Raw genomic sequence first — 24,817 nt, forward strand, 5'->3', positions numbered from 1 at the left:
TTGGCTGGTCAGTCAATTGGTTGGATGGTTAGTTGGTTGTTCTTGCAGTTGGTTGGTTAGCTGGTTGATTGGTCAGATAATAATTCAGTTGGTTGATGGTTCATCAGTCAATTGGAACGTCAGCCAGTTGGTTGGTTTAATGTCCACCTGTTCCTCTAAGTGTGAGCTTCATAAGCAAGGATGGCGTCCAGTGTGTTTCCTATGGCTGCCTAGAACAGGGTCTGGGAGGCTCTCATTAGCCCAGGCAATTCTGGAGGCTGCTAGGCTCCAGACGCTGGGGTCAGTGGTCTCTAAGCCTGGCTTAGCCCCGGCTTCTCTGATGATCAAGTTAAGGAAGAAGTGCCTGGGGGCTGAGGACCTTCTCTTACCTGCTCTGGCCAAAGAATGGACTTGATCATGGTGTTGTTTAGTGTCACTTGATTCTGACCAGTGACATGCCCAGGGTCTGGATGCTGAGAAGGGGTGCTCAGAGCAGTCTCAGAAAGGTGGCCCGGCATGTCAGGACCCTCGTCAGTGTCGGGACACCTCATCAGCTGACTCGGAGGTGAGAGTGAGGATGCTGGTAACTCTAGAATATGGGGCTTCTCTGGGCACCAGACAAGGCAGTCCCTTCATTGCCCTTAAAAGGCAGGTACGGCTTGTTCCATTTCCCAAGGAGGAAACTGACCCCCAGAACGGGTAGAAAGTGAGGTAGCCCAGCGTCCACAGCAGGTCTGGACCCCAGGCCCCAACCAGGGCCCCAGAGGAAGCCATTGGGTTCCTCTAGTTATTTCCCCAAGGTTGACAAAGCTCAGTTAAAATACAGGTTGTTTCAGGATGAGCAGAGAGCGTACTTTAGCTGGAACGGTGGCTGGTGTGCTGACATGTCCCTCTCGCTGGTTTAGAAGTTCCGATTTATGCGCACTCATCTTCATAACGAAAATCCACGTGTTTTGATAGAGAACTCAAAGCCCAGGGTGATGGGGAAAATGGTGACCTCCGCGGCCACTACGGAGGCCCGTGGTCTGGTCGCCTGCCCTCTGTGGCTTTGGTGATGTGGCGTCACCTCCCAGCCCCCCACCCACAGCAAGGAGGCCAAGCTGAGCTGACCCCACCCCTCGCCCATGTGAAGGCTTGGCGTCGCTCCACGGTCCCAGTGGACCCTCCGAGCAGGCCTGGGCATGTTTCCTGGGAAGGGGGCTGGGGTCTTAGACAGGCTGTGCCTGCCAAGCTAGAGACTTCCTCCTCTCCTGCTGACCTGCCTCGCGGGGCCCCCACCCACCTCCCTCTCCATGGCTGGTGGAGAAGTCAAGGCAGAGCTGCTCAGCAGCTTTGGGGAGTTTTGAGTGATATGCTTCTGGGAAAAAGTGGGCTTCCAGGCCCTTTGTCAAACGCCTCTTCCCTCCCTCTGGATGCCGTCTGAAGCCGCCCCCAGGTCACCCCCTGCTACCAAGATCGTTGCTCAACTTCTTAGAGAGATGTTCTCGCAGAGGCCCCTCAGGCAGGAGCGTTTTGGGAAGATGTTTGCCCACATGATGATTTTAGCCACAAACACAGCAGACGAGATTCCCACGCAGTAGCAAAATAAGGCAAAAAAAAAAAAAAGTGAACGCTCCCAAAGCAGCAGCAGCAGCCCTGCTCCAGACAGCAGCGGGCCAGCTGTGCCCAGAAGGTGCTCCGTCGCCCGTGACTTTGGATTTAAAGCCCCTGCTTTCACTCCACCCACTGCTGTTCCCACTTGGATGTCCCACTGAGCTGGCTGAAGCAGACGGCCTGGCCAGCTGCCAGAAAGTTCCACACGAGCAGGGCTTGTGGGTTTGCTTGGGGGTCTTTCCAGGGCCTGGCCGTGCTGTTTGTGGCGCTGGAGCATACTTTGCACATTAAGGCGACGGCTGAAGTGCAGGGTACCGCGGACGGCTGGGTCCCAGGGCTGCCTGCCAGCTGGTGCTATGTGCCACGGCGCCCGGTGGGCTCAGCTGTGCCTCCCGCAGGGTCGACGCCGTGCTGGACCCGCTGGACCCGGCCCAGGTGCAGAGGCTGGCCTCCCTGGAGGAGCAGGTGGGCTCCAGGGGCACCTCCGCTGGGGGGCACGGAGGCGGCGGGGCCTCGGGGGCGGGTTCTCTGGGAAAACACAGAGAGGAGGCATGGGGATGTTGGGACAGAAAAGTGCCACTGAGCCCTTCCTTAGCTGGGCTGCACCGAGTTGGGTCTGGGGGACCCAGGCAGCTGCCGCCTGAGCCCACCCGCCCCGCCAGGCGCCCTGAACCAGGACAGGGGAGGGCTGGGAGTGGGGCAGGCCCTCAGGGTGGGCTCAGGGTACCGGCTCAGGGTCCCGGCTCAGGATGATGCCTTGGCTGCTTCCTCGGCCCCCAGGCCATACCAGGGCAAGGGGGTCTGTGGACATAGGCAAAGGCGGCTTTCTCCCTCCTGTGAGCCACTCTGCTGAGAAGCCAGGCGAGTGCAGGAGCCCGCGGACTCAGGGGACAAACCTGGGGGCTGGAACACGGCACAGCCTCACGCTTCTGCAGGGAGTTGGTTCTTACAAGAGAGGCAGAAAGCCACTATGAACAGGTTCTAGAAAGAGCGGGCACGGGATGGAGGGGGCTGCTGCCTGCGCTTGCCTGGTTGGGCTTCCCCTGGGAACGCGCCCCCCCCACCCCCACTCTGCTCCCCGTCCCCATCCTCTGGCCCCGATCACCTTGTCCCCCCATCCCTTCCCCTATCCCTTCGCCTGCTCCTCCCTCCCCTCCCCCCACCTCCACCCTCCTCTTTTCTCCATCTCCTTCTCACACGCCCTCACCCCCCATCCACTCACCCCACAGCCCGCCTGCCCTGCCCCTGCCCTGCAGCGGGTCACCCTCCAGCCCCAGGGCCGGTGCTTCCCGGCAGGGACCACTGCTGCCCACAGCTGGCCCCAGGCGGCCAGCACTCCTCAGCTGCCGGGTTTGGTTCCCTGGGTACCCCCCACTCAGGGTGATGCTGCCGCTTCCCTGTCCTGGCTGGGCCCGAGGGGGTTGCTGGGCCCTGGGTCCTGGCTGGTGGGCATCCACTCTCTGCCGGCCCTTGCCGGTCCACCCGGCCTGCCCTCTCCTCATGGGCCTCTGCCACTGCCCCCTGAAATAGGCCACAGCGGCTGCTGGGAGTCATCTTCCTGACACCCCCTTAGCTGAAGGGTGCAGCCCCCAGGGAAGGCCTTTCCTTGAGGGGCACGTGCATGTGACCCCTTCACTGAGCCCCTGCCCTCTGCCCGTGGTCCAGGGCTCTGAGCTGGCTGAAGTGCCTCTGGCTTGTCCATCTGCAGGAACTTACATCTGTCAGCAAGTGCACCCACCCCAGACGCAATGGGGGCCAGAGGCAGACCCCTCCCTCCCCCATTCTGGGCACGGCCTGGGGCCGTGTGCAGCCACGTGCTGGGGGCAGTGGGGGCGGGCGTGCTGGGGTGGAGCGGGGGGCGTTACCCACCTCTTGCTGGGGACCCTCTCCCCAGGTGGCCCGGATGGCGGACGCCTTGCGCTGGGTTGTGCAGGCGCTGCGGGACGGCGGCTTCGGCGTGGAGGCGAACCTCCCGGCTCTGGGTGAGTGGGTGGCCTGGGCAGCTGGTCCCAACCGCGGCAACCTCTGGGGTCTGGGGTCTGCTCTGGCTGACTCCGTGCAGTGGGCACCAGAGGGAGGCGGCACTGCTTCATAGGGCCAGCCCTGTTGGGGGGTTTAGCCTGACCCCCAGACCACAGATGGGCCCAGGTTACCCATTCCAAGGAGGGGGCTCTGTCCAGCCGCTGCCCCCTGCCCTCCTGTGCTGCAGGGATGGCCAGCGCCAGGCCTCAGGCTCATGGGAAGGCTGTTTTGCCAAGTGCGCAGCTGGCCCCGGAAGGGACCCGAGTGGCCCCCTCAGGGGATGCTGGCTCCAAGGAGCACAGGGACCCCCAGACAGGCTCTGTTTAGTGTTGGAGCTGTCACAATGGAGGCGCTATGAGCTGGGGACCGTGTGCAGGGGCCTTGGCTGCCCGGTGCCCTCCTGGCCACAGTGAAGGGAGGCCGCGGGGTGCAGGGGGGCCCGGGGTGCAGGGGCCGCAGAGGTCATGGGGGCGGGCAGCCGGAGCCACAGGCAGAGGCCCAGAGATGACCCGGCCGCGTGGGGCCTCCCCAGCATCCAGAGCGGCTCCACAAGAGCCCGGCCAGGAGCAGGGCTGCAGGCGGAAGGAGGGGGATGCGGACGCCGCCCTCCACGTGAACGCCCGGCACCTGCTCTACCTCGACACGCCCGTCACACGCTTCCCTGTGCCCAACGAGAAGGTCCCCTGGGAGGTAAGTGCCCTTCCCGCCAGCTGGTGTGCCTCCCCCAGTGCCCCCTGTGCCCCATGATGTTCCAGGTGCTCTAGGTGCTCCCAGGTACTGCAGGTGTTCCCAGTGTCCCCAGGTGCTCCCTAGTGCTCCTAAGTGCCTCCAGGTGCTCCCAGGTGCCCTGGTGCTGGTGCTGGTCTAATGAGGGCGATGCCAACCCTGGCTCCGCCCATGGTGTCCTCATTGCAATGACGTCTGTCCTCACACCATCCACAGCTGGACAGATGGGGAAACTGAGGCCAGCAGAGGTCGAGTCCCGCATGGCCATGCAGTAGGGGTGATGGGCCCAGAGGGGTGCTCTGACCGGCACATGCAGGGTGTTCCTGAGAGCTGGGACCCCACCTCTGTCATCTGCCCCATGGCCTCCAGCTGCCACGCATCCTGGTGCCGTGTCCACTGCACTGCTCATGGCCCCTTCCTGTGGGCCGGGGGGACATGGCAGGACAAGGGATGCACTTCCTCTCGGCCTTTCCGGAGCATGCCGGGCTGCTGTCTCTGGCTGCTGCTTCCTGGGTCCTTCTCCCTAAGTGTGCCCCTAAGGTCGGATACCCCCCCAGCACACCCTCCAGACCACCAGTCCTGGTCTCCACACCCTCCACACAGCGCCGTGCGGAATGGCATGTCCCTGCGGCGGTGCTGGCTTGGGTCTGCCCTGGTCCACGGCTCCCTGGGCCCTTTTGGGGTCTGAAGAGCCCATGTGGGGAGCCCAGCCTTGGCAGGGGCGCTTGGAGAAGGAGCCACCCCGTCCTTCGGGGTGCCGGGCCTGCCTGGGGTGGGGTGAAGCCCTGAGAAGCAGCCCCTGCCTCTGCACAGACGGAGTTCCCAATCTACGACCCGCCCTTCTACACGGCCGAGCGGAAGGACGCGTCCATCACCGACCCCGCGGGACTGTGAGTGTGACCCCGAATCCGTGGCCCCGTCCCCTGCCTTCGCCAGGCCCCAGGGCAGCGCCGTGGGTGGGGGTCACGGAATGGAGGCCACCATGGGGCGGCTGACAGGGTGGGGCTGGCCGTGCGGCCGGCATGCCCCTGCCCTCTGGGTCCGCGTTGGGACGTGTCCTCTCTGTCGCTCCCCAGCAACCCAGAGTCTCTGTCCGGGATCAGCTTCAACGCCGCCGACGGCCTGGTGAACCGGCGCAGCCACCACGGCCCCTACGTGGTCCGAGCCGGGCTCCCCCTGTGAGTGCCCCCCCGCGGCCTTTGCTCGGCCCCCCGCGGCCTGTGTTCCTGGGCTCAGGGCTCCCGTCTCGGCCAGCTACCCACATTTCTGGGTGAAAAGAGAAAGAAGATGTGGACTCGATGGGCCCCATTAGCATCCGCTCTCAGCCATCCTGCAGGGTCTCCCACAGGGCGACGCGGCGGACTGGGGGGCAGGGGCCGTTCCGGGGGGGGGCAGGAGCCCCGCTGCCCCTGGGTCTTGGTTTAAGCCTTGTGGGCTCTGACCCCCTCGGCAGTAAGGTGGGGTGATGTGCCCCCTGACCTCGCTGGGTTTGGGATGGTGACAGCGGTAAGTGGTGCAGAGAGGAGGCCCTACTGATGGACAACTTCCAGGTGGAGAGTCAAGCACAGAGGTCGGGGGCTCGGGCACGTCTGTCCCAGGAGATCCAGGGAGCTGGAGGCCGTGCGGGCGGCTGGCAGGAGAGGCCTCAGGATTGCGAGGGTGGCCGTGGGACCTGGTGGGCGAGGGATACTGAAAGGGGAGCTGGGCGGTGGTGGGCAGGGAAGAAGCCAGAGGACCAGCTCGGCCGTCGGACTGGAAGCCCAGCGGGGCGGGGTGGCGTGTCACCAAGGAAGGTGAATCTGGTGTTGTGTGAAGAGTGACAAGGACGGCATGTGGTAGAGACCAGAGCAGGACCTGGCCGGGCAGGAGGTGGCCAGGCAGGAGGTGGCCGGGCAGGAGGTGGCCGGGCAGGAGCACCTGCCCGAACTGATGCCAGGGGGAAGACAGGCAGGCATGGGCACGGGCACCTGCAAGAGGGGCACCAAAGATTCCGTGACCCCTTGGATCTTAGTATAGTAAAAGAAAATTATGTAGTCAGCATTTTTATATCGTTTATGCATCCTATTTTTATTATGTTTTCTTAGGTTTATTTTCTTTCCATGAACTCATAAAGGCATCTCTTCCTACTTCCTTCTAAAAATTTTTAAATTAGACTTTACAGTCAGGTCTGTAATACCTCCGGAGCTCGGATGTGTAAGCTGTGAAGAGGATATAATTTTATGTTTCCACGTGGAAAGTGAACTGCCAATACCATTTCCCCTCCGAGTCCTGGCGCCCCCTCGAGGCTTGCGTCTGTCTCTGTATTCTCAGTTCCATCCGCTCATCTGCGCACGGTGTGACCGCGCTGCCACTGCTTCAGCCCAACAGTCAGTTCTCGTTCCGGTTCGGGCATGTCTTCACGTCTGCCCTGCTTGTTCTGAGCCTTTACTTTTTCTGTCACGTTAAAAGCCACCTTGTCTAGTTCTGTGATCAGTCCTGTTGGGATCTTGATAGGAATTTCAGTGAGTTAAAAAATATGTGGAAAACTGACATTTACACGGTAATGAATCTTCTAGGGTTATATTCATCACCAATTATTTGGGTCTCCTCTTTCTCTTTATCTAAAGCTTTTTAATTTACTTCATGAAGGTCTTACGCTTTAAAAAATTCACCCTTGGGTCTTTATAATTTTTGTTATTATTATGGCTGATATATTTTTCTATTATATATATATTTAATTGGTTTTATAGGAATATAGGAATGTTTCTCATGTGTATGCTGACTTTGTATCCAGCAATTTTGCTAAACTTTTTTATTATATCAATTTGTAGATTTTCTTGGATTTTCTATGTGATACAAACAGCATTTTGTCTTTCTCCTCATAATCATTATATCCCGTTTCTTTCTCTTCCCTTGTTGTATTGGGTAAAATCTTCAGTATAATGTTGAACATTGCTGGTATTGGCATGTCTCCTTCTCTTGTTTCTGACTTAAGAGAATGTTTTCACTGTTTCACCATTAAGTGTGCTAGTTGATGAAGTTTTTTTATGTGTAAATACCTTTTATCAGATTAGGAATATTTGCTTTTATTCCTGGTTTCCTGAGATCTTGAACATTTGTCAAATGTTGCCAGTTGCTTTTCTGCTATCAGTTTTGATAATTTTGCAATAGGGTTTCCTTTTACCCTAGTAATGCATGAATTATATTTATAGACTCTCTAATGTTAAATCATCCTTGCATTCCCAGGAGAAAACCCTCTCTGGTTACATTTACTATGCTGTTGGAATCAGTTTACTAAGATTTTATTCTGGATTTTTGTGTCTGTGTTCAAAAATGAACTTGCCTATAACTTATATTTACTTACACTGCTTTTCTCTGGTTTTGGTACAAGGTCATACCAATCTCATGAAATGAGCTAGGTAGGTTTCCCTTTTTCTCTCCTTTGCAACTGTTTGAATGAAGGAGATGATCTGTACCTTAAATGTAAAACTCACCTGTAAAACAGGTTGAACACCTTTTTCAGAAGGTGGATTTTTAGCTGCTTAGTTTTCCTACTGGTTTTTGGAACCATATTTTCTATTTCTTCTTAGGTTCCTTTTGGTAATTATAATTTTCCTAGAACGTTATCCATTTCATCTAGCTTTTCAGATGCATTAGGTTGTTAAGTGTTCATAGTATCCCCTTATGATTTTTAAAAAATCTCTAATATAAATAGGTAGACATTATTTCTCCTTTGAGCATTGATATCCATTATGTGTCTTCTCTTTTGTTTTCCTTGATTATTCTTGCCAAAGCTTAGTTCTGTTACCTTTTCAAAGAACTGGCTTTTGGCTTTGTTGATTATCTTACTTTTTTCTATGTTTTTGTGTGTGCTTGTTGCTTTCCTTCTTTCCTTTTCTTTATTTCTTTCTCTCTCTCTCTTCTTTGAGTTGTTCTTGATTTGAATGCTCTTAATTTGATTAAGCTAACTTATTATCTAGTAAGTGCATTGAGGCTATAATCTCATGTCTAAGACCCGACAGCCGCATTCCTTTAGAGTTGATGTGTAAGGGCTTTCAGTTTTCACTTTATAAATTTCAGCATCATCTTCTTTTTAGCCTTTACATTATTTTAAAATGTACCCTCTGGGTTTTTTTGCTGCTTTCTAATTGGATTTCATTTATGTCAGCGTGTGATCTGCATAAATCAGACCTTGAAGGTCAGTTGTGACCCACTGCCCACCGGGGTCCAGGCCCCACGTCTGTCCCCACGTGTGGAGCACGTCCTTACTGCTCCCCCTAGCTCCCCCGACCCCCATCTCCCCGGGACGCAGCGGGGGTAACTCCCGGCCCAGAGGCCAGAAGGCTTGTTTGTTCGCACGGCTGCTGTCTCTGGCTGGCGGGAACCTTTGGGGCTCCTCGGTACATCTGTGTCACGGCAGTGCCCACGGCGGCGTCCTCCCTTCTTTCGGGTCCGTGGCTTCCTGCTCTGGCTGCTCCCGTGGCTTCGTCTCCGTGTCAGTGTCCTTTGCTTATAAAGGACCACAGCCCTATGGGCTCAAGCTCCCCGCCCCCCGTTCAGTTTGGCCTTCACTAACAGCAGCTTCTCGGTCCTTTATGGCTCACACCCACGTGATCCGATCTCCAGAAGCCTCTGACGCCCCCACGCTCAGGCTGGCCCGGCCGCCAGAAGGAGGCAGCTCGCGAGGATGCCCGGACATGGGCAGACTGGCCAGTCACACGCTCGGGGGGAGGGGCCTGGGTGCTGGACTCCTGCCCCCAAGGAGAGCCCTTCCCAGCACCCTGGTGTAAGCCAAGACCTGGGAGACCCAGGAGCTGAGATGGATGGTGGGTTGGCCCCCTACAGGGGATGCGGGATCGCGGCCAGGCTGTGTTGGGGCCAGAGTTTGTCGGGGCTCCTGGCCAGGGCCCCCACCTGGACCTCGGTCCCCGAGGACCCCAGCCCTGCCCCGGCCCCTGTCCCCTACCGTCTGCCCTGCCCTGAGCCGTCCCTCTCTGCCCAGGAACCCCAGGGGCCGCACGGGGCTGAGGGGGCGCGGGAGCCTCTGCTTCTTCGGACCCAACCATGCCCTGCACGCCCTCATCACCCGGTGAGTCCCTGGGCTGGCCGGGGAGGGCAGGGGACCTCAGTCACTCACCCTATCTGGGGAAGCTGTGGGCCGCCCCTCGTATGCCCTGAGAGCCGGGAGACAGAGGCTGTGCTGTTGGCGGGTGCAGGGCAGGTCAGTGGGTGAGCGTCGAGGGACCCGAGCAGGGACCAGCAAGGCCACATACCCCTGTGCCCAGCCCCGCACCCCTACACCCCAGAGGCTGGCCACATTTCCGTGGGACCCCGTGTCAGAACATATCGCTAGGAGGACAGCAGGAGGCCATGCCAGGGACTGAGTGGGAGCGTGATTAGGCTCCGTCCTTTCCACTCCCGTAAGCCACGGGTAGGGCTATAGAGGGGTTCCAGCTTTTGGAGAATTTTTTCTTTTGATTAAAAGCCTCAAAGAAGCACATGCCCCCTGACCCAGCTGCTTCGTTTCCATGACTACAGGATGGCTGGACATGAGTCCACAGTGGTGGCACTGAGCTCCCAAATACGGCCTGGGCAGGTATTTGGGACAGAAGGTTACAGAAAAGACAGCAGCCACAGAGAGGAACTACTGGGGAGGTGGGACGTGGGTGACCCACAGCCTAGGGGGGCTCGCATTCGGGAATTGACCCTTCAGGATATACCCACCACATGCACACATGAACGTGTGCACACATATACGTATGCATGTACACAGCCACACGGTGTGCATACACACACACACACATCTATATGTATGCACATTCCCGCACATGCACACATCTACACATGCACAACCCTCTGCATGCAATCACACATTTACACATGTACACATATCCACACACGCCCCTGCCTCCACATGTACAGTCCCCACACACTTGCACATTCATCCATGCACATGCACTCACCCCATCTATGCACACACATCCACACACATGCACCCTACATGCACACATTCACACATGCACACATTCACACGTGTACACACACTCACACATGCACCGCATCCACCTGCACACCCCCCACACATATGCACCCCATCTGCCCCTACATGTACACCCCTACACATGCACATGCACACACGTGCATTACTCTAATGCACACACACAGACATCCACACGTATACACGTACCCACACACGCACACGTCCACATGCACACACGTGCATTACTCTAATGCACACACACAGACATCCACACGTATACACGTACCCACACACGCACACACGTCAATAAGCTTCCACTTTAACCCATCTCGCCTCCTCCCTACTGACCCCCGCACACCGGCTGCTGCCCCGCAGGGTCAGGCCAGCTCTCCGTTCTGGGCACAGCTGAGGAGCTCAGTGCCCACCACCATGGACTCATGCCCAGCCATCCTGTAGTCATGGAAACGAAGCAGCTGGGTCAGGGGGCATGTGCTTCCTTAAGGCTTTTAATCAAAAGAAAAAATTCTCCAAAAACTAGGGCCCCTCTTTAGCCCTGCCCGTGGCTTATGGGAGTGGAAAGGATGGAGGGTAATCATGCTCCCACTTCTGTCCCTGGGGACCTGCATCCTAAGGCACAGCAGGGGTTGCTGCCCACCGAGCCCACCCGGAGGCAGGTGCAGGGGGAGGGGAGAGGGCACAGTGGCCCAGGGTGGGGCATTGGTGGAAGGGACGGCTGTTTCTCCTGGGCAGGTGGAGACGGAACCAGGATGGAGCCGTCTGCCGCAGAGGCATCAAGAAGATGCTGGAAGTGCTGGTGGTCGGACTCTCCGGGTCAGAGCTCTGGGCCCTGCCAGGGGTGAGTGACCGGGCAGTGCGGGGCTTGGTGCCGGACCTGGCAGAGGCCAGGCAGGTCCCCGGGTGGGGTTCCCACGTCGGGGTGGAGACGGGGCCTCCCGTGGGGTCCCGGACCCCGCCCCGCCGGCCAGAACCTGAGCTGAGCCCGAGGACAGGACGGTGTTTCCAGGCCCGGGGCTAGGTGAGCCCAGGCGCTCCTCTCTTGGCCCGCAGTGCCCGCCCCGGGGCACCCTGTCCTTGCGGCTCCCAGTTGTGGGCCTTTGGCTCCCAGGTTCACGCCCCTGCCCCCGCCAGCCCAGCTCAGCGCACGGCCACGGCTGTGGCTCCGTGGTGGGGAGTCCTGCCCATGGTGTCTGGGCTCCGGTCCATGGGTGCCTCCTCTGCCCCTGCTCCTGGGGCCTGGGCACTCGCGGTGTCCCCGCAAGAGGAGGTGCCAGGGGGACCCCCAGCCCATCAGGGAGGACAGGATGCAGCCCCAGGCCGAGGGCCAGCTGCTGCTGTCCAGCCATTGTCCAGGCAGCCTGGGGCCCAGGGCTGCCCCCATGCCCCATGCAGAGGGGTCCTCTTTGGGATCCCGAGGCCTTGGGGGGTGGGATACGCCCCTGGCACACATTGGGGCCGAGGCGGCAGGTATTCGGCATGGCAGGGAGGAGGCCAAGGGCAGAGGCGCTGAGGCTGGGGTGGGTGCGATGTGGGGCTCCTGAGAGGTCTGCCAGCTTCTGGGTACTTCCAGTGACAAACAGGGTTTAATGGGTGGGGGAGAGTGGGTGCAGAGTCTGTGCCAGGAGGGGGGAGTGCTTGGGAGCAGCTGTGAGCTGCTGGGGTGGAGGGTGGGGCCTGGAGCAGAGGGCGGGGTGGGGGGTGGGCTGGAGGGCGGGGTCGGGAGCAGAGGGCTGGGGATGGACTGGAGGACAGGGCTGGGAGCTTGGAAAGAGTAAAAGCCGCGTGGCTGGGGGCGGTGGGGAGTGACAGTGAGGTCCCGTGAGGGGGTCTCTGTGATCCCCTCAGGGTGGGCCTCGAGCCCGCCTCTGCCCAGCACACCCTGTGAGGCCGCAGCATGGGCAGCCTCTGGCTGTGTCTCTGGCTGCCCAACACCCGCCCTCCTGGGCCCCCGAGGCTGGCGTGGGGAGCGTTCGGCCCCCCGCAGCGCCGCTCATGCGTCTCCCTCTGCTCAGGGCTCCCGGGAAGCAGGGGAGGCCTTGCCCCGGAGGCTGAAGGCGCTCATGCAGGAGGAGTTCTGGCCATCCCTGGAGAACCTGCTGAAGCAGGGGACGGAGGTAGGCGGGCAGCCTCCTGCGGGGCGCCCCACCATGTCCTGGCCGGGCCCACGGGTGACCATGGCCCCCAGCCCAGCCCCCACACCTCCTGAGGACAAGGCTGGGAGGTGTGTCCTCTGGGACCCCAGCCCCTCAGCCCCCCTCTGCCCCTAAACCAGGGGTCAGCCCAGGTGACCCCACTGCCTTCCAGTCTTGCCCAGCTGAGGCTCAGCCCGTCGGAGGAGTCCCTTGTGGCCTGGCCCCAGGCTGCCTTAGATGGACCCCCCAACACACACTGCACACTTCTGGGTCCCCAGGGAACCCCCAATACCTCCCCCAACTGCTGGGCCCCCAGGGACCACCAACACACACCTACACTGCTGGACCCCACTCAGCCCGCACACCCCTGGCCAGGCCTGTTTCTTTATTGAGCATGTTCCAAACTACAAAGGTGGGGTGGCCTCCGTAACACCCCAAAACCCAGAGGGGTAGAGTGTGGAAAGCAAAAGCCCCTTCACGCTCCCCCACGCAAATGCCCCTCCCTGGGCAGCCCAGCAAGTGCCTGGGGTCACTGTTCCAGGGCACTTTGCTCCATCTGCAGCCCTGCGCACACACACATGCACACATACGCACACACATGCATGTGCACACACACATGCACGCACACGTGTACACACACACGTGTGCACACACTCGTGGCACAGGGGCCACATGGTGCACATTTTCCTCCAATTTGTTTTTCACTCAATTCTTGACGGCCGCACTGTCAGGTGGATGATTGCAAGTTCTCTGCATTCCTTGCATGCCTGTGTCGTGTTCTGTGACAAAACGCGCCATCTCGGGGCACTTGGGCTGTCCTTAATCCCATCACTGTCAGTCGGAGTGCCGAGGTTTGGTCGTTTCCTACCCTAAACCTGCCTTTCTACACGCTTTGCCCGGTCTCGGGCCTTGTGGGCCCTGGGATCGCCCCCTCGTCCACCACAGATTTCTGGAGGCCGAGGGCAGTCAGGGCAGGTCGTGGCCTTGAGTGCCAGGTCAGAGGCCGAACGTGACACACGTCAGGCACTGGCCTGGGATGAGGGCGTGGGGGCCCCCTGGGGGGCCCGGCTGCGTCAGAGCCTGTTCCAGGGGCCTGAGCTGGGGAGATGGGTGGGCAAGGACCCCCGTCTGGGAGAAAGCTCTCCTGGGACCACGTCCCTGGTGGGTTCATCCTGGGGCCAGGCTCTTCCCTGCCTGTCCCCGCAGGGGCACAGAGGCTCCCCTACCTGTCCCAGCAGGTATACGGGGGCTCTTCCCTGCTTCTCCCCACAGGTGCACAGAGGCTCCCCTACCTGTCCCAGCAGGTACACAGGGGCTCTTCCCTGCCTGTCCCCATAGGTGCACAGAGGCTCCCCTACCTGTCCCAGCAGGTATACGGGGGCTCTTCCCTGCCTGTCCCCGCAGATGCACAGGGTTCCCCTACCTGTCCCAGCATGTATATGGGGGCTCTTCCCTGCTTCTCCCCACAGGTGCACAGAGGTTCCCCTACCTGTCCCAGCAGGCATATGGGAGCTCTTCCCTACCTGTCCCCGCAGGTGCACAGGGGCTACGTGGACGACCCGAGGAACACGGACAATGCCTGGGTTGAGACGGTGGCCATCAGCGTCCACTTCCAGGACCAGAATGACGTGGAGCTGAGGAGGCTGAGCTCTGTAAGGGACAGGGACACAGCCCGGAGGGGCGAGGGGGGGGTCACGGGGTGGGGCAGCCAGAGGAGGGAGGCTGCAGGCATCAGGGCTGGCCCAGAAGGTTCCGTGAATCTGTCCCAGGGGCGGGGTGTGGGGGTGGGGGTGGCAGGGAGAGGCCAGGGAGCCACAGGCTCTGACTGGGACCCAGGCCATCCCAGCGGGCCCCAGGGGCGGGGCTGGGGGGCACCCCCGCTCCCAGCTGCACACCTGTCAGGGAGGCCTCATCCACCTGTCCAGACCTGTCCACGCGGGGACAGAAGCTGCCAGGGAACAGATGTGGGGCTCCAGTTGCACATCGCGTCCCTCGGAGTCGGGCTGCAGCCTGCTCCTCCTTCCTGCAAGGACTCGGGGCTCTGCCGGCCCCCTGTCCTGCACCTGAGTCAGTGTTCTGCCTCCTGGTTTCTTTGTTTTTTTTTTTTGGCTTAAAACAACAGAAAGTTATTGTCACACAACTTTGGAGACCAAAGTCCAAAACCAGGGGACACGCTGCCCCCTGCTCCCGGCCTCCCTGGCCTTTGCATGGCCCCGTCTCCCCTTGTCATAGGGCCGCCCTCCTTGCTGGATGAGGGCCTCGCCTGGTCCCGTTAGTTAATTAGCTAGGGCCTCGTCTTCACCAGCCGCAGCTTCAAAGGCCCTCTTCCCAAACAGGGCGACACTCACAGGCCCAGGTGGGGACATGGACATGGCACTGGGGACACAGTGGGGCCCGCTCGGGCTGGGGCTTCACACGCATCATCTCGAAGCCTCTCGGCCTCGCACGTGGCAGAAGCGCCCCCTCCCATGGGGCTGGCGGGGGGTCAGGGGGCAAGCGGGGGCATGGGTGCTCCCTCTGAGCTGCACCCTGCGTTTCCGAGACCCCCGTGCCGCCAGGTGTGGGCCACACACGGCCCATAACTCACCTGGGGGAGGGGATGTGAGGGCACAGGACCATCACGCACGAGTTACAGGGTGTCCATGGGCCACCCATTCCACCCTGGCCTTGGCACCCTGTGCCACCCATACACCCCGGCCTCGGTGCCCTGTGCCACCTGTTCCCCCCAGCCTGGGTGTCCTGTGCCACCTGTTTCCCCCGGCGCGGCACCCTGTGTCACCCATACCCCCGCTTCTAGGCGCCCTGGGCCACCTGTACTCCCCCCGCCTGGGTGCTGTGTGTCTGTCACAGCTGTTGGGTTCCGGTCTCAGGGAGCATGGAAGGAGCGAGGCTGGGAGCTCAGGTGGGAGCCTCCTCTCCGGCTCTCTGGGGTCCCCACACCGACGGGTGCGCTTCTGCCTTGCAGCACATGCAGGCCCGCGAGCCCGAGGTGTCCGTCCAGTGGCAGGTGGTGGACGGGGCCCTCCCGCTGTACGCCAGCCACGGGGCCATCCTGCACAAGGCGGCCAGCCTCTTGGGGGCCCACTACTGAGGCTGGGGCCCCCTCTGGCGCCCCCGAGGTGGCCGCTCCCCCTGTGCTGTGCTCCGGACGTCTGAGAGCCCCGTGCCGCCAGGGACAGGCGCAGAGGACACGCAGCGGGGCGCCCGGAGGCCCCCCCTTCCCTGTGAGCTGAGAGCTGCCCTTCCTGCATGGACGGTGGGCAACATGCGGCTTCAGTGACCGCCAGCCGGGGCATAAATGCGGGACGTCGGAAAGCTTCCCGTCTGGAACGTCTGTCCTGGCCCCTCCCGTGGGCGGCCCCCACCCCTTTCCTGTTTTCCCCAAGCGTCACCCTTGTGCTCCCCCATGGGACTTGAGCCTCCTTACCCCCCTCAAAGAGGTGCCGCCAGGCCCCTGGGGTGCTGGGGGAGGCCCGCCGGCCTCGGCCTCCCCGCCCGCACCTCCTTCCCCAGGGCCCTGCCCACCAGCACCCACAGCACGGGGGCGTCACCTTCCACTCCACCCACATCAGCAGCTTTGGGAACAAAAGTGATGCCTGGAGCTACTAGTGAGGGCGGCTTCCAGGCCCTACCCCCTGGTTTTGGCTTGGTGGGTGCAGGGGTTCTGGAATCTGCACCTTGCATCGGCACCCCATCGGCACCCGGCAGTGCAGGGGCAGCGGGTGTGAAACTTTATCCTGCCTCCACGGGACGCATCTGCCCCACGATGTACCCCCCCCCTGCACTCCACCCCCCATGCCTGTCCCCCCACCCCACCCCCGTGCACCACCCCCACCCCCTGGGTGCGTCCCCCAGTGTTCTAGTCTGCTGGCTGCCAGAATGCAACACACCGGAGACGGATTGGCTTTTAATAAAAGGGGATTTATTTTGTTAGTTCTTCACAGGAAAGGCAGCTAACTTTCCACTGAGGTTCTTTCTTACATGGGAAGGCACAGGATGGTCTCTGCTGGCCTTCTCTCCAGGCCTCTGGGTTCCACCAACTTTCCCCAGGGTGATTTCTTTCTGCATCTCCAAAGGCCTGGCCTGAGCTGCGAGTGCTGAGATGAGGTGTGCTGAGCTGCTTGGGCTGTGATGCGTTGAGCTCTCTCATTTAAGCACCAGCCAATTAAGTCAAACGTCCTTCATTGCAGCAGGCCCGCCTCCTAGTGGACTGCAGATGTAATCAGCAACAGATGAGCTTCACATGCCATTGGCTCATGTCCACAGCAGTAGAACTAGGCGCCTTCATCTCGCCAAGTTGATGCCTGAATCTAACTACCACATTGTCAACTTGGCAACTACATGCATCACCTTAAGCAATATTAAGGTGCAAAAAATTCTCTTCTCGCTGTGGACCTGTGAATCTCAAAACAAGTTATCTGGTGCCAATATGCAAAGGGGGGACAGTCACAGGAGAAACTGAGAGGAAAATCTGCAGGGCAAACACCATTGGATTTCAAAGTCTGAGAGTCATTTATCCTTTGGCTTTAGAAAGTGGCAGTCCCACCCCTTCCAAAGGCCTACACAGAGGCCTGCCTCTCTCTGAATGAAACCTTGGGGGACACTGGGGAGACCACCTTTTTCTTGGCTCCACCCTCTCCAAGCATCTGGGCTGCACCCAGGCTCTCTGCCATCTCCGGGGCACACGCTCAACCCCTCCATGTGGTGGCAGCCGGGTTCCACCCAAACCCCAAGAAACGTGCTTCACCCTCTCCAAGGCCTGAGGCGACATGACTCTTCCACTGCAATGAGGTGGAAGGTCCATCCTCTGCCTTTGGGGCAAACTCACCCTCTCCACGGGCTTGGGTGGGTCCGCTCTGTTTATACAGATCCCACAGCACTCTCGTTGGCTTTCTATGCAGTAGCCTCAGATCATGCCCATCAGACAGAAGGAGTTTCCACAAATCCTTCCTGGATAACTCCATGTCTGATCCTGGCTTTCTCTGAAATGGGTGACTGGTCCCACATCTGGTCAAATCCTCACACGGGGCACTATTCTCTGGGGTCTCCATTTCTGGAAGCCCAAATTTTTTCAGAACTTCAATTTCTGGTTTCTTTGTACCCAAGAGTTCAGTTTTCAGCTTCTCTCTCTCCTGTTGCATTTCACTATTAGCTGTAAGTAAAAACCAGGCTGCACTTTCCACATTTAATTTGGAGATCTCTTCCGCTAAATATCCAAGTTCATGGCTTTTTAAATCTGCCTTCCAGCCAAAGTCACTAGTCAATTTTGCCAGATTATCTGCCTTTTTAAAACAAGACACAACTTCCTTCCAGTTTGCAATAACACACGCCTCATTTCTGTCTAAGGCTTTACCAGGAGTGTGTTCAGAGTCCACATTTCCACCATCCGTCTCTTCAAAGCATCCTAGGCCTTCTCTATCAAGCTCCTCACACTCTTCCAGAATCTTCCCCTTATCCATTTAAGAAGCCATCCAACATGTTTGGTATTTGCAAACTGCAGCAGTAGCACCCCACTCTCGGTACCAAAATCTGTTCTAGTTTGCTAGCTGCTGGAATGCAATATACCAGAAACAGAATGGCTTTTAAAAGGGGGAATTTAATAAGTTTCTAGTTTACAGTTCTTAGGCAGAGAAAATGTCCCCATTAAAACAAGTCTATAGAAATGTCCAATCAAAGGCATCCAGGGAAAGATACCTTGGTTCAAGAAGGCCGATGAAGTTCAGGGTTTCTCTCTCAAGTGAGAAGGCACATGGTGAACACGGTGTCATCTGCTAGCTTCTTCTCCTGGCTTCCTGTTTCATGGAAACATGGAAAATGCTCCCCAGGAAGCGTTTTCCTTGTTTATCTCCAAAGGTCACTGCCTGGTGGACTCTGCTTCTCGTGGCTATGTCATTCTGCTCTGCTCTCTCTGAATTGCTAATTCTCCAAAATGTTTCCTCTTTTATAGGATTCCAGAAATTTATCAAGACCCACCTAAATGGGTGGAGACATGTTGTCACCTAATCCAGCTTAACAACCACTCTTGATTGAGTCACATCTCCAGGGAGATGATCTGATTATAGTTTCAAACATACAGTACGGAATAGGGATTAGAAGAAACGGCTGCCTTTACAAAATGGGATTAAGATTAAAACATGGCTTTTCTAGGGGACACACATCCTTTCAAACCAGCACACCCCGCCTCCCCCGCACTCCATCCCCACCCCCTGGGCTCGTCCCTCCGCCCCGCCCCAGTGCTCAGCTGGGTGCCCACAGGATGTGTCCCTGACCCCTCTCCGCAGCGATAGGCCCGTGCGCCCCTCTGGGCACTGCCCTGTACCGGAGGCCCCTCTGGTGAGGGGGCACTGCCACCCCAGTCTGTAGACAGGCCTCAGGCAGGGCACCTGCTCGGGCTCTCAGCTGGCAGCCAGTGCAGCCCCAAGCCCAGCTCTCCATCACTGCCGTGGCCACCCCGGGAAGCCACCTTGGAACCAGACACGGGTTGAGGGGAAATAAATGACAAACTGCTTAATTTTTTTCAAGCTTAGTCTAGGCCCTGGGGCCGTGGTTTGAGGAAGGCCCACCCTCTGCTCCCGAGGGCTTCCCAGTCCGGGGAAGTAAGACAGAAAGCACCCTGCTGTGCTCTGGCAGCGGGTGGAGGAGAGAGCGAGCACTCCACTAGAGGAGCCGGGGAAGGCTTCTTGGAGGAGGGGGCATGCGAGTTGGGACACAAAGAGTAGAACATTTAGTACATGGGGCCAAGCAGGGAACATTCCGGAAGCACATATGTGGGCAAGCCCACCATGGGCCGTGGGTGGCATGTGGCTTCCAGGGACAGGAAAAGGCTGTGAGTGGTAGTCTCCAGGGAAAAACACACCAGGAGCTGGATGTGGGTGGGGGTTGGTGGGAGGATGAGAAGAAGCTGACTGGATGCAGACAAGATGGCTGGAGCTCCAGCAGCCTTCTGGGACCATGAAGCTGAGGGACAGCCCCAGGTCTGATGCAGCAGGGAGGTGAAAGGCACTTTGGGGTGCCATTCTGGGGTTCCTGAGTCCTTTCCTCTCGACTATACCTTGTGAGAAAGGAGTCAACTCTCAGAATGTTAAAACCACCTGAACACACAGGCTACCTAATGACATCACTAGGCAACCTAGAACTGCCAAATAGCTGAAGAGACCAGTTTAATCAAAAAGAGGCCCCAAAGGCAGGAAATAAGAAACCTGGTACACAAGGAAACAGTTAGGGAACAAAGTACTATCTTCAGAAACATTAGAGTGGAAACCACAGGCATAAAGCAAAATGAAATAGAGAGTGTAAAATGAAAATTTTGTTTCATTTTCATTTTACAAGGCAATACTTTCTCCCTAAAGTCTGGTATTCTGGGACTGGCTGCTGATGAGCTTTGGTCCTTAGCTTGTCAAATGGTAGGTCACATGACATCTCTCCTGGTCCCTCCCTTCTCTTCCTGTTACATAGATTTCAGCTTCTGGCTAATTCTTCTGTGACTTTTGTTCTCTCTGTCTGAATTTCATTCCACTTATAAAGGCCTCCAGTAATACGATGAAGACCCATCCTGCTTGGGGTGGGCCACATCTTCTTAACTGAAATGACTTCATCAAAAGATCCTACTTTTAATCATAGGAATGTACTAAATTTAAGAACATGTTTTTCTGAAGTACGTAACAGCCTCAAACCACCACAGTAGTAATATAAGTAATTATAAATGCCCGTTCAATTGTATTGCATTTTTCGGTATGGAACTCCACTTTTAAAATCTTACAGGTTTTAAAATGCAAATGTATGAAAAGTAATGACAAATTTATGGTTTTGGATATACAATCCATGAAGACATAATTTGTAAAAGTACAACAAAAAGATGCAGGGGTGGGGGGCAGGCAGAAGGGCAAAAGGAAATGTATGTGTATGCTTGGTATCAAATCAAAGATAATTGTTAAGATTTAGAATGCTAAAACTTAGTCTCATGTTAACAACAAAGTAAATATATGACAAATATATGCAGAAAGAACTGAGAATGGACTCCAAATAGTACACTACAAAAAATCAAATATACGAAAGTAGGCATTAACAGAAGATTTGAGGGCCAAAAAAGGTATGCAACTCATAAAATCCAAGTAGCAAAATGGCAGAAGTAAGTCCTGTGTCTCTGTAGTCACTTTAAATGCAAATGCACTAAACTCTCCTGTTAAAAGACCAAGATTGACAGGATGGATTAAAAAGCATAACCTAACTACAAGCTATTTACAAGAGACTCACCTTAAATTCAAAGACACAAGTAGATTGAAAGTGAAAGGATGGAATTAAATATACCATGCAAATACTAACGAAAAGAGAGCTGAGGCAGTGATACTAATATCAGATAAAAGAGACTACATCAAAACTGTTATGAGGGAAAAAGAAGGTCATAAAGTCTTGAAATTTGAAAGAAAGCTGCTAGAGCTAATAAAGGAATTCAGCAAAGTATCAGATCAACATCTAAAAATCAATAGTATTTCTATGCATTAGTAATGAGCAATCAGAAGAGGAAATCAACAAAAAAATCCACTTAATAACATCCAAAAGATGTTATCTACAAATATCTACAAATAAAATTAACCAAGAATGTAAGGGATTTGTACCCAAAAAACTATAAAGCATTGCTAAAAGAAGTCAAAGAAGATGTCAATAAATGGAAGGACATTACATGCTCATGCATTGGAAGAATAAGACGCCAGTTCTTTCCAAAGTGCTTTACAGATTCAGTGCAAGTTCCAATCATTGAATTTAGATGGAAGAGCAAGTGAAGCTGAATAGCCAAAATCATCCTGAAAAAGAACAAACTTGCCAATTTTAAAACCACAGTAATCAAAACAACCTGGTATTTGCATAAGGATAGACATACAAACCAATGGAAGAGAACTGAGGGCTCAGAAATAAACCGTCAAATATATGATCAGTTGATTTTTAGCGAGGGTGCTAAGGCTTCTTAGTGGGGAAAAAAATAGTGTTCAACAAATGGTGCTGGGAACACTGGGTATCCATATGCAGAAAATAAAGGTGAATCCCTTCCTCACAAAACTAACAAAACTTAGCTCAAAATGGATCAAAGACCCAAATATAAAAGACCAAAATATAAAACTATAAAACTCCTAGAAGAAAACATCTTCAGGACTCTGTGTTAGGCAATGGTTTCTTAAACTTGCACCAAAAGCACAAGCAAGAAAAGAAAAAGAAATAGATAAATGGGACTTCATCAAATTAAAAACTTTTGTACATCAGAGAACATCATCATGAAATTAAAAAGACAACTTACAGAATGGGAGAAAATATTTGGATAGTGGCACTATTCATTATTGCCCAAAGACGAAACAATCTAAGTGTCCTTCAACAGATGAATGGCTAAACAAAATGCGGCATACCCATACAATGGAACATGATTCAGCCATAGAAAAGATTGAAATTCTGATAAATCCCACAGCATGGATGAACCTTGAAAACATCATGTTGAGTGAACTTAGGCAGACACAAAAGGACAAATATTGTTTGACCTCACTGACATGAGATAGTTAAAATAAGCAAATTCATAGTCCGAAACTAGAGTATAGGTCGCTGGTAGCTGGGATGGAGGTAGGGAATGAGTAGTCAATGCTTAATTGGTGCAAAGTTTCTGTGTGGGGTGACAGAGAGCTGTGGTATTGGATTTGGTGATGGGATCACTATGCTGTGAATATGCAATTGGCACCACTGAATTGTATACTTGAATGTGATTAGAGGGGAAAATTTTAGGTTGTACATCTAACACTAGAATAAAATTTTAAAAACCATAGGACTGTACGACACAAATAGTGAACCCTGATGTAAATGATGGGCTATAGTTGATACAATTATAACAATATTGTTTTATTAATTGTAAATACTAATGCAAAGTGTTAATATCAGAAAAAACTGTATGGAGTATTTGGGATATCTATATTTCTGCATGATTTTTCTGTATACCTATAACTTCTCTTTTAAAAAAAAAAGTTTAAAAAATTTCCGTGGCCAGACCTCAGAGCCCAGATATTCAGGCTGTAGGCCTGGCTTACCCACTTGGACCAAGTATTGCTGCTCAGAATAGCCCAAACCCACAGTGGCGCTGTTTAGTATGTGTGTATGGCAACAATTCCAAGAATTTCTGCATTTGTCCTTCAGTGATTTTTCCGAGAGTTTGGTCAGCCGAAGAGAAAGATGAGTGCTTTAGCAATAGCTAATGTTTGATGAGTGCTTGCTGTGCGCTGGCGGCTGTATTCAGTGCTTTACGAATATAATGTCACCCAGCCTTCACAGTAACCATTTAGGGTCAGTACTTTTAACCCCATTTCACACATAAAGAAATGGAGGCTAAGAGGTTAGGTGACTTGCCCAAGTTCATAGAGCTGATATAACCTGCTGTCAGGAGAACTCAGGTGTGTCCGATTCTACTCTGAACTTTAAACCCTTCTGAGTGCTTAAGGGCAGGATTTAAAAACATCAAGGATACCCAGTGCTTTTCAGTTTTTACGTGAACCCTGAGACCAAGAGCCTTTGTCCTCTGAGAGACTTTGTGTTGAAACGGTGATTATTTTAGAAACGACGTGGTTCCAGCTGAAAAGATGTTTAGTCGTATTTAGTAAAAGAAAATTTAAAATAACTGTTGTTTAGTCATAACCCCTTTCTATCCTGAAAGCCCAGCTCTGGACAGCTGATGAGGCTGTAACAGCAGGCACATGCATTACAATGTTTTCTAGATAAACTGGTGCGGGAAGAGCTTCTTGAGAAGTTTCTCATTGGAAAGGAATATTCCTGTCTGTTATGTTTCAAGGCAAATAGTGGAAGCTTTTCCTTTGGGGACGCACTCCTCACCCTGTTTGTAGTTTTCGCTAGTCCAGGCTGCTTGAAATGCCTGATGTTGTGAAACACTTGCTATTTCAAATTTCCCATTGGTCACGGGGTGAGGCCACATCTTAGTCCTATAAAGAATTAAGTCATATGACTTAGAAAGATGGAATTTGTGCCCATTACCTAGGAGATACGGGTTTTCATATGTGTTTTATTTGAAGAGGCAAACCTGATAGGAATGGTGGCTGCTTAATTTTAAAAACTTGTTTTTTTGTTTTTATAAAAATCCAGATATTGAGAGGCATTTAGTCGAGATGAAGTGAGCCAATATTTCAGTTTAGCAAGAAAAAAAAAAGACATGCGAAAAGGAAAGCAGCTCTTGGTGGTTCTGAATATTATGTCTTTTCTTTGGTGCTAGTTAGAATTTTTGTGTTAGTTCTTATTAAAATAATAGCAGACATTCATATTAAAGGTGGAAGAGTCCTTGTGAGAATCAGTACGATGAGAAGGATTGTCCTTTCTGCATAATCAAAAATGCTTCACTGAGACATCCAAAAAACAAGCTGAAAAAAGATGGGGTGGAAAGTAGGGAGACAAGGCCAAAGAATGACTTGGTGACTTGCGGCCCAGTCAAGGGATTCTCTACCACGTGAGGTTGGTTTCTTCTAGTATTCAGTGATGCTTCTTCTCCTTTTATGTTTGAAAATCCCTGGCACGTTCTCTGTACACCGCCAAATGAAACGAAGGGAGGGAAAATACGAGAAAAAATGGAGACACTGGGGACAAATCCAGAAGTGCCAGCATCCACAGATAAAGGTGTCAGGAGAGAACTGATGGTGGGGTCCCCTAAGGCCCAGGAGTCCAGGCTGGGCTCTGGCTGCCCCCTCCCTGCCCTTGCTTGTCTGCTTGGAGCAGCTGCTGCAGGAAAGACTCTCGGCCAGATTGATCCAATCACAGGGGAAGCAAATCGTGTCCGTCGCAGTTCAGTGAAGAAAATTCCTACATAGATCTTCATGAAATTTTAGGACAAGCGCTAAGGAGAAATCTTTAGAAACCGTCATCACTACCATTATGATAAAAGCAGTGACCTTATAAAGGAACAAAACAACCAGCTCAGCTCCGGGCTCTCCCTATGGCAAAACTAGAGGAAGAAATAACGTCATCAGGATGCCACAGGGACTTGGCTTAGTGTCTGGAACCACAGACGCTGGCCTTCAAGTGGAAGCTCCAAATAAAAACATTTCAGAAATGCAAGGACACCAATATGCTACCCATGAAAGAACTTCTTGCGATGTATTACGAAAAACAAAACAATTTCTTCATAACACACAGACACACAAACACACAAGACCGAGCTTTGTGTTAAAATAAACCATTAAAATCTATGCCTGAGTCTCTTACTGGTTGTGACATGATGTATAAACAAAATTTAATAACTACCTGGAATTAAAATCCCAGGCAGCGCCAGCTGGGAGGTGGCAGAAGAGGCCTAAAAAGGCTTACAAAGCGCAAAGAAGTTCTCATCTTGCTTTGGGGGGAGAAATAGATGCCAGAA

The 24,817-nt window shown here is 54.5% G+C and overlaps 1 protein-coding gene across 8 annotated transcripts in view; it reads left to right on the top strand.

The window, feature by feature from the left end:
* The window catches only part of TRPM2 (transient receptor potential cation channel subfamily M member 2), a 60,538-nt gene extending 44,308 nt beyond the window's left edge, over positions 1–16,230 (top strand). For all 8 annotated transcript variants that reach the window (XM_077119147.1, XM_077119144.1, XM_077119148.1 and 5 more), the window contains 10 exons: positions 1,971–2,037; positions 3,467–3,554; positions 4,127–4,284; positions 5,134–5,210; positions 5,397–5,498; positions 9,302–9,388; positions 11,030–11,135; positions 12,310–12,411; positions 13,965–14,081; positions 15,395–16,230. In XM_077119147.1, the coding sequence (XP_076975262.1) occupies positions 1,971–2,037; positions 3,467–3,554; positions 4,127–4,284; positions 5,134–5,210; positions 5,397–5,498; positions 9,302–9,388; positions 11,030–11,135; positions 12,310–12,411; positions 13,965–14,081; positions 15,395–15,520 (1,030 nt within the window). In that variant the 3' untranslated portion in view covers positions 15,521–16,230. The remainder of the gene's footprint in view (positions 1–1,970; positions 2,038–3,466; positions 3,555–4,126; positions 4,285–5,133; positions 5,211–5,396; positions 5,499–9,301; positions 9,389–11,029; positions 11,136–12,309; positions 12,412–13,964; positions 14,082–15,394) is intronic.
* Positions 16,231–24,817: the final 8,587 nt, after the last annotated feature.

This window comes from Tamandua tetradactyla, chromosome 10 (genome assembly GCF_023851605.1).
Source record: "Tamandua tetradactyla isolate mTamTet1 chromosome 10, mTamTet1.pri, whole genome shotgun sequence".
In the NCBI taxonomy this organism is placed as follows: Eukaryota; Metazoa; Chordata; class Mammalia; order Pilosa; family Myrmecophagidae; genus Tamandua; species Tamandua tetradactyla.